This window comes from Natator depressus, chromosome 3 (assembly GCF_965152275.1).
Source record: "Natator depressus isolate rNatDep1 chromosome 3, rNatDep2.hap1, whole genome shotgun sequence".
In the NCBI taxonomy this organism is placed as follows: Eukaryota; Metazoa; Chordata; order Testudines; family Cheloniidae; genus Natator; species Natator depressus.
The window spans coordinates 48,317,712-48,327,337 of record NC_134236.1 but is presented as its reverse complement, the minus strand read 5'-3'; the positions used below and the strand labels follow the sequence as shown (position 1 = coordinate 48,327,337).

The following is a 9,626-nucleotide window of genomic DNA, read 5'->3' as shown; positions in this document are numbered from 1 at the left end:
AATTCCTGCAGTCCTTGGCACAGCCCAAGTTCTCAGTGATCTCATTTGACATGTTGGGTGTGCAAGGAATGCAGACTTGGGCCCTGACTAATCAGGTTCTCTGTTGTATTCTTATTATTACAGCTCTAGAGGCCTGGCCTAATATCTCACATGCCTGTTTCCATCCCTTGCTTCCATGCCTGATATGGAAGTGCGATGGGTCAGTCCCAAAAGTCCTAGCACTGAGCACCCCCAAAACCATCTGAAGGTCGCAGCTGACTCCTACCTATCCAATGTGTTGACCTAAGGCCGCAGGGCTGTGAAGACCGGGGGCGGGGGCAGTTCCCGTGCGCAAGGATGGAAACGCTGGGTCTCCCTGCCTGAAGGCACAGGGAGGGACTCGAGGCGTGGGACGCTGTAGGCGGGCGGATTCCAGCTGTCCTAGGCTCCCGGGCAGCGTGAGCAGCAGGGGCAATGGCTAGAGCCGCCGGGGCGGCGGCGGCAGCAGCTCCCCCCTGCGCCGTGCTGCAGGGAGCGGCGCGGCTGGCCGGAGCCGGCTCCCTGGCGGCGCCACGGCCACGCGCGGGAGACTGTTGCCGCAGCCGCGTCGGGAGCGGGCGAGGCGGGGATGCAGGCTTCCCCAGCTCTCCGCCAATCACACGCGCTCCTCAGGCCCGGGCTCCAGCCACTGGCTGCGGCGGGCGCCGGGTCTGGCCGGGCTGCGGGCGGCGGCGTGGGGGGGATGCGCTGACCTTGCGGCTGGGCGGCAGGCGCGGAAGGAGCGCCCCGGGGCCGGGCCATGGGCACGGTGCCGTCCGCGCTGAAGCACTGCCTCAGCTATCAGCACCTCCTCAAGGAGCAGCTCTGGATCGGGGAGCCGGCCGCGCCGCCGCCTGCTCTGCATCCCGGGCAGGTACCGCCACCAGCCGGGCCTGAGGCGGGCAGGGAGGGAAGGACTTGGGGCAGGTGGAGCTGCAGCATCCGTGGGCTGCCGGGGCGCGTTCTCCAGCAACAGCCCCCCTCCCTTCCCTGCCTGCTGCCCCCTCTCACCTGACAGCTGCCTCCTCCCACCCCCACTCCCCAGCCTGCAGCCCCCCCCCCCAACACCCACCCATCTGCCTGCTGTCCTCTGGGCACTCCCCTACTGTCCCCACCCCCAGCCAGCTGCTATTACACCTGCTGCCCCCCACCCCCATCACCTTCTGATCACTCTCCTGCTGCCCTTCCTATCCCTCTCTAGTGGTCCCACCTATCCTACCTACTGCAGTCAGCCTGCAGCATTTCAACCCTCCCCCCAACCAGAAGCAAAGTTTTAAGTAAAATAAAGAGGAAAATTAAATTCAATATATGAGACATTGAAGGCCTCTGTAAATGTGCCTATTAGTAGACCCAGACTACCTACCAGGGAAACACGTATAAGACTGGTTGATTGGTTGTTTATTATTGATTTGATATTTTAAACTACTGTTCTTTTATTAGCATCACTGCTAAGCATATGCAGTCTCCTTTCAGGGTGGTGGTGGCACTATACAGGGGGAAAAGACACAATCCATGAGGATTTTCTTTTTTAAAAAAATCCCTCCCCTCCATTTATAGACTGCCCCAAAAGTGGAAGAATTCCTGTAAAACTGAAGGTGGAAGACATCTACCATGGCAGCCACTTTTGTGGGGCCACGCTACCAATATGTTTCAGAGTAGCAGCCGTGTTAGTCTGTATTCGCAAAAAGAAAAGGAGTACTTGTGGCACCTTAGAGACTAACCAGTTTATTTGAGCATAAGCTTTCGTGAGCTACAGCTCACTTCATCGGATGCATACTTATCATGTATGCATCCGATGAAGTGAGCTGTAGCTCACAAAAGCTTATGCTCAAATAAATTGGTTAGTCTCTAAGGTGCCACAAGTACTTCTTTTCTTTCTGCTACCAATATGCTCTTTCAGTTTTAGTTAGGTTTACCAATTTCGGCTGGATGAATTCCTGGAGGTTTCATCACTGACATAACCTTTAATTAAAGACTCCAGGACAATCTTGGAGGGTTTGCAACCCTAGTTTTAGTTTCTATAGCTACATTTGTTCAGACTTGCATGTAAGCAGCTTACATCGACCAAACTCTGTAAGAATCTACACTAAAATGTAGCTCCCACCTTCGTAACTTGCCTACTACACTGACTTACTAACTCCACCTCTGCATGAGGTATAGCACTTAAGTCGATGTAGTTAGGTTGACGCAATCATAGGCACCGACTTCCCCTTTTCCTGGTGGATGCTCAACCACTAGCCCGGCCCCACCCCTGCATTCCCCCGCCCTGCCCCCGTTCAGCCCTTCCCCAAAGTTCCTCCCCTTCCTGCCCCCATTGCACCCCCTTCCCCAAAGTCCCTGCCTCGCCTCTTCTCCGCCTCCTCCCCGAATGCGCTGCTTTCCTGCTCCTCCCCCTCCCTCCTGGAAAGTCCTAAGCGCCACCAAACAGCTGTTGGGCGGTGGGGCGGCAGCAAGCTCTGGGAGGAAGGGTGAAGAGCGGGGACGTGGTGTGCTCAGGGTTGGAAGAAAGAGGTGAGGAGGGGGGAGCTTGGCTGCTGGTGGGTGCAGAGCACCCACTAATTTTTCCCCGTGGGTGCTCCAGTCCTGAAGCACCCATGGAGTCGGCGCCTATGGATGCAGTGTCAGTGTAGACACTGCATTGCTTACATCAACTGTTGCTGCTTTTCAGAAGCCATCCCACAGTGCCCCACACAGACAGTTAAATTGGTGCAAGTGCTCCTGGTGAGAATGTGCACCGCTGACACAAGGAGCATAGTGTGGACATGCAAAAGCAGTTTAATTACTGCGGTGGCTGTAACTCAACACAACTAATGTCAACTTAATTTTGTAGCGTAGACTTGCCCAAAATGGTGGCTGGAGTCCTGTATGAGCTGCTTTTCCTCACTACCACTTGCTATTGGGGGCTGGTAATTGGTCAGCATTCAATTTGTGAAGGGATAGTCTGGTTTCATTCTACCTGCAGAGCTCTGTGATTGCCAGATATGTTTATATTGTTTGCCTTTTCCTCGAGTGCAGCATGCAGAAATGGATTAGGGCTTACCACTTGTTCCTAGAGTTGGAAACCAAAATTAACCAAAATGTTACTGACTTCTCCTTGAAGTGTAGGAGAGGTGACGTGAGATCACAACATCTCAGATCTAAAGTAGCCTGTAATTGAGAGTATTTATTTAGATTGTTTTGGGATTTGTACATTTATTTATTTTAAGAAGAATTATAAAATAATGCTGTCAAAGCTACTACAAACACAGTAATTATTTTTGACAATTATTATACACAATAAATATATCATGCTTTGCATTCAGATTATTTGATCTGCTGAAAATTGCATAATAAGCGTGTTTCCATGAGACAGAAAAGAAGCCAGATGTCTTTGTCTTCATAGCACAAAATTATTTTTGTTCTTGTGTATTTTTAAAGGCAACCATATTTCCAATTGTTTAATGAGTTCAATATTTTATAGAGGATATTAATTTCATAGGTCAAAGTTCTTCCATCTTATTTACCAGTTCTGAATTCCCAAAGCAGGCAGAACTTGCGTTGACTTCCAAGTTAATTTTGTCTACAGTAAAATTGAAGGATTGACCATTAAGAAACCTCGACCAGATTTGGGCTCCAACCCTGCAAGTCCCCCTGCACAGGTGGACTCTTGCACCTGTGTGAGTCCCTTTTGAAATCAATGGGGTACTGTGTCAGATTGGGGCCTTGGTTTGTTGCAGATTTCCAAGCACGATCATTTCTGCACAGTTTTAAAATAAATATAAAGCATAAGTATACCTATAAAGGCATCAAACAATGTTAATACTTAGGTAAACCAAATAAAACCTTTACAATGGACTACCGTATAAACATTACAGTAAACAACATAACATTTAAAAATGAAATTGTAGCCCATTTCAAACTCAGATTAGGGTCCCATATCTTCTTAAATGTCTCTGAATGACTTCTGCATTGATAAGTGGAATAATTTCATTCATGCCTTTAACTCATCCTGACACTCAAATACTACATTTTAGACTCCTTTTTATTTCAGTGGTAGTAAGGTTAGGCCAATGCTGAATGCTTTTGAAAATCCCACTCATACTACTTTCCTGGATAGGAATGGATTTAAGTACATGGTTAGGTGTTTTCTAGAATTGGGACCCAAGAAAAGAGAAGAGAAGGAGCTTTCTGCTTTATGCAAAGGAGGGGGGAGCTATTCTCCTCTCCACATTCCTTTACTTTAATCCCTCCTTATACAGGCAAAACTCCCCTAGAAGCCAATGAAATTTTGCCTGCATAATTTCATGCTCAAGCCAGTAGACAAAGCATGATAGACTTCATGCTGTGAAATAAGAGCATAATAATAATGTTGGTGGATGGGGTAAGGGTGGAGAGGTAAAGAGGGAGAGAATAAGGTCTTGGAAGAACCAAAGAACAAGGAGGCTGAAGATGCCAAACAGGATGTGGGATATTAAGAGCCTGATAATAAATTGCAAGGAAGTTTGTCTCAGTGGAGCCATCAACTTCACTCTTTTATGCTAGTTTGTTGGAAATAGAGGAAAGATAACTGAAACATTTTAGCAGTTACAGATTTATATTACATAGAGAGTATTAGCTGGCTTTAGGGCTATATAATATAGCTAGAAACACTGTAAAGAATTTTATAGATATTGCTTTGTAAATTTGGGAATAAAAAAAACATATAGGAAATTTCTACTCAGACACTTCATCTGTTTTTTTGATGATATCCTGTCCTTTGATTTGTTGCACCTCCACCTCCCTCTAAGAGTACATGCAGGCAAAGTGATCTTCGTTTTCTCTCTTTCCAGCCCAAGGAGAGAGAGACTGATTTCAGACACCCCCACTATGGCAATTCATTGCACTAAAACACTGGGACAGCTTGAAATCCTTCTTTTCACTCAATTTTCTATGTGGGTTAACTGAGGCACATTGAAATTAAATGACCTGCCCACAGTCATCGACAGCCAAATCAGATTATCGTTGAAGTAAATACAAGTTTTGCCACTGACTTCAAAAGCAGCCGTATATGGTCCCATATGAGTGTTTCAGAAGTGATGATAAGCCATGATTCTCTTGGCGTCCACTCCTTTTCTTCCTATGAATGAGAATAGCTGTGGGTTCAACAGGGAAAGTTTATAAGCTACATTGTCTACAGTAAGAATTGGCAACTGTCCAGACAGAGAGGTGTCCTCAGGCAACATTTTGTTATGTCTTATTTATCTTATGAGAGAGAAATTTTGCTTAATCACCATTTGGTACTGTGCTTAAAATGGCAGTGACAAGTAGGTGACTCATAAATGGTAATAATAAAGATCACTATTAATGACCTGCCTCTCTCTTTCTAATGAGCTTGATTCGTAAGAGATGAAGCCTTTGATGCATGGCAAACGAGGTAGGAAATCCCAAAGTGATTGAGGTCACTGACTCATTTTCCCCTGGGCTTTAATGCAAAAAGGTTTTGCAGCCATTGGAGGAAGTAGGGTGACTCCACTTTTTTGGTGATACGGCTGGCTGGCTGTGCAGGCTCAAGGATTCATTCTGTATCTAGGGCAGGGATTGGCAACCTTTGGCACGCGGCCTGCCAGGGTAAGCCCCCTGGTGGGCCGGGCCAGATTGTTTACTTGCCGCATCCACAGGTTCGGCCAGTTGCGGCTTTCACTGGCCACGGTTTGCTGTTCCAGGCCAATGGGGGCTGCGGGAAGTGGCGTGGGCCGAGGGATGTGCTGGCTGCTGCTTCCCGCAGCCCCCATTGGCCAGTGGGAGCTGCGATCGGCCGAACCTGTGGAAGCCGCAGGTAAACGAACCGGTCCAGCCCACCAGGGGGCTTAGCCTGGCGGGCCCCATGCCAAAGGTTGCCGATCCCTTATCTAGGGCTTGTGGCTGAATTTCAGTTTTCAAGTGAACAGATAGAAACTAGATTTTAGATACAATCCAATGGTAAAGCTGAAATGAGTGGAGTGCTTGTTCCTTTTGTTTGTTTGTTTTGTTTGTTGCCATTTCACAGCATAAATATTTTATATCCAGGTGGTAGAGCTCTGAAGTAGCCAACTGTAGAAGCTGAAAGTAATTTGTGTGTCACAGGGCACTCCCTCAGCTACCTGGTGTGACGTGCTGCCTGACCTGTTTGCGTTGTCTCTTACTCACAATATACACATAGTCCACTTCTTTTCCCTATGTGTATCCTTAATCTTTAGATTCCTACCATCGCAGAACATAGTACAGGCATGTGTGATAAGGAGCCTTCCACCCAGCTTTCTCTCCTACACCCAGCTCACTTTCTGAGCTCCCCCCTTACTTCCTGGTCCTGCCAATTGTATATCTTCTCTTATTGAGCTAATTATTTCATTAGCCCAGTCATTACCCCCAAGTGTCAACAGTCTCACCATAACAAGTTAATTGCCTCCAATTAAACCTGTAATCTTCTCTGTTTATGCAATTCCCTAAATGACCAGGGTGCTACAGTAGCACTCTGTCACATATCTTCCCCACTTATTTTGTTTGAGACCTTTTATTGCTTCCTGGGGTGGGTGCCCTCCTGCTCATCCCCACAAAGAGGGTAAGGGTCGGATGGGGTTCTACCAGGTCTTTCTGTGCCTTTTCCAACTGGAAGTCCATGGGCTACCATTGGGGGCCCCCTGCCACAAAAAGTTCATTCCAAGGGTGGTTTGCCCCATATTTCCACCTTGGGCCATATGTTATCACACAATTCACATCCCATGGGTCTTTCCTACAGAGTACTTTGCCCCTGGTTTATACCCACATCAGGATTTGTCTCTTCCCTTGACTTGCCGTGCCCCAGGCAAGGGCTGATATGGGTAAGATCCCTCCAATGCCTCATTATCTGACTCCATCTCTCCCTCCTTAGTATATTTTCCATCTTGGTCTTTGCCCTTGGCTTACTCCACCTGGAAGTCGGCTGAGCTTCCACCCTCCTTCTCCGCTAGGTGTTTCAGATCCATTACTCCCAGATCTATTGCTCCTTTCTTGAGTACTTTTCCACCTCCCAAGTTCTCCAGCATTTTGATCCTCTTTGAGCTTGTTGACTTGTGTGTAGGGTTATTTAACAGTGCTCTTGGACTGTTACCTGGAGGGTGTATTACCGACTGTTCTTTACACTGGTCCAGCCACCAGGGATCCCCTCTCAGTCCTCCACTCTGTTTTTTAAGGAAAATGGAGACCAGTTCATTCCTATCATTACTGCATCACAGCTCCTACTCTCTAACACTTGAACTTCCCTTCTATTTCCAGTGGAACAACCACCACTTGATAAGTGTTCCTTTCCTGAAGGACACAATTAATTGTAATCATTACCCCATTCTATTGCCACTGCAGCCTGACCAAGGTGCCAGGGAATACACCGCAGCAAAGTCCACAACGCCCTTTGTGGTTTTCCAGCCCATGTTGATGGGAATTGTCTTTATCTCTGGCCCATCTTTTATGCCTGTCCACCCAAAGAATTCTGCAAGCCCATAGTCCATGTATGGGGCAGTCTTTCTTTATATATCCTTTGCTCCCGTGTTGATAACACCATTGGGCAGGTGCTAAGGGGCACCCTTGGGCACCTTTGTTTGCCTCTGGCATAGCCTTCCCAGGCTTTGATGGCTGTGGCTCCTCAAACTTTCCCCCCGCTCCCTTTCTGGGGAGTGGGTGGGTGGAGCTCTTTCCTTGGAAAGTTTGCCTCTGTATACTCTGAACTTTTACAGCAGTCTCCTGAGACTCCAGCTGGTGCTTTTGGACCCAGACTTTTGCAGCCTTGGGGAGGCTCTGTATGAACTATTTCAGAATAATTGAGTCCCTTGTGGCCTCCATGTCCAGTCTTTTTGGCCTCCACCAATGATTGGTCCAGTCTGATCATTTTTGTGATATCACCTGGGGACGTTCCCACTGTTCCATTTAGCTGCCCTGTATTTTTGAGGGTATTTCTCTGCCAACAGGCCCACCCTATCCAGAATAGCAGCCTTCAGTGTGTCACAGTTCTTGGTTTGTTGTTTGCTTCGAGCCATATAACCCACTTGGTCCTGTCACCGGTCAGGTAAGGGGCTAGTTGCAGCACCGACATACCTTTGTCTTATAGCCACTCATAGCTTCCTGCTCAAGTGTTATCAAGAAGGCATCAGGGTCATCCCCTGGGCCATTTTACATAATTTTTGGCCCACTGCCCAATCTCCAGTTCCTTGATTAGCATTCCCAAACCTCTACTGTATCTGACAATGCTTTTTGATGAATTCCTGTAAGGCCTGCTATTGTTAAGAATATAAACACATAAGAATGATCATAATGGGTCAGACCAATGGTCCATCTAGCCCAGTATCCTGTTTTCTGACTGTGACCAATGCCAGATCCTTCAGAGGGAGTGAACAGAACAGGACAATTTGAGTGATTTATCCCCTGTCATCCAGGCCCAGCTTCTGGCAGCCATTGATGGACCTATCCTTCATGAACTTGTGTAATTCTCTTTTGTATCGTGTTATACTTTTGGCTTTTACAACGTTCCCTGGCAACAAGTTCCACAGGTTGACTGTGCGTTATGTGAAGAAGTACTTCCTTATGTTTGCTTTAAACTTGCTGTCTGTTAATTTCAATGGGTGACCTCTGGTTCTTGTATGATGTGAAGGGGTAAATTACACTTTTTCTCCACATCATTTATGATTTTATAGACCTCTAACATATTCCTCCTGAGTCATCTCTTTTCTAAGAGGAACAGTCTCAGCTCTTTTTGATCTTTCCTCATATGGAAGCAGTTCCATACCCCTAATCACTTGTGTTGCCCTTCTCTGTACTTTTTCTAGATCTAATATATCTTTTTAGAGATTGGGCGACCAGAAATGCACTTAGTATTCAAGGTGTGGTATACTATGGATTTATATAATGACATATTTTATGACATTGTGATATATTCTATTTTATTATATGTCCTTTTCCTAATGGTTCCTAGCATTCTGTTAGGTTTCAGAGTAACAGCTGTGTTAGTTTGTATTCGCAAAAAGAAAAGGAGTACTTGTGGCACCTTCTCTAAGGTGCCACAAGTACTCCTTTTATTTTAGCATTCTGTTAGTTTTTTTGACTGCCACTGCTCACTGAGCAGATGTTTTCAGATAACTCTCCACAATGACTCCAAGATCTTTTTCTTGAGTAGTAACAGCTAATTTAGACCCCATCATTTTGTATGTATGGTTGGGGATTATGTTTTCCAATATGCATTACTTTGCATTTATCAACACTAAATTTTATTTGCCATTTTGTTGTGCACTCACCCAATTTAACGAGATCCCTTTGTAACTCTTTGTGGTCAGCTTTGGTCTTAACTATCTTAAGTAATTTTTGTATCGCCTGCAAACTTTGCCACCTCACTGTTTACTCCTTTTTCCAGATCATTTACAAATGTGTTGAACAGCAGTTGTTCCAGTACAGATCCTTGGGGGACTGCGCTACTTACCTCTCTCTATTGTGAAAACTTATCATTATTCGTATCTTTTGTTTCCTGTCTTTTAACCAGTGTCTGATTCACGAGAAAACCTTCCCTCTTATCCCATGACTCATTACTTTGCTTCAGAGCCTTTGGAGAGGGACCTTATCAAAGGCTTTCTGAAAGTCCAAGTACACTATAT

The 9,626-nt window shown here is 46.3% G+C and overlaps 1 protein-coding gene across 6 annotated transcripts in view; it reads left to right on the top strand.

Annotated features, from left to right (window-relative positions):
- The first annotated feature begins 691 nt into the window (after window positions 1–691).
- The window catches only part of HMGCLL1 (3-hydroxy-3-methylglutaryl-CoA lyase like 1), a 109,970-nt gene continuing 101,035 nt past the window's right edge, over window positions 692–9,626 (top strand). For 5 of the 6 annotated variants that reach the window (XM_074947843.1, XM_074947842.1, XM_074947840.1 and 2 more), the window contains exon 1: window positions 692–892. In XM_074947843.1, coding sequence (XP_074803944.1) covers window positions 779–892 — 114 coding nt within the window. In that variant the 5' untranslated portion in view covers window positions 692–778. The remainder of the gene's footprint in view (window positions 893–9,626) is intronic. The other variant, XM_074947845.1, reaches the window with a different exon arrangement.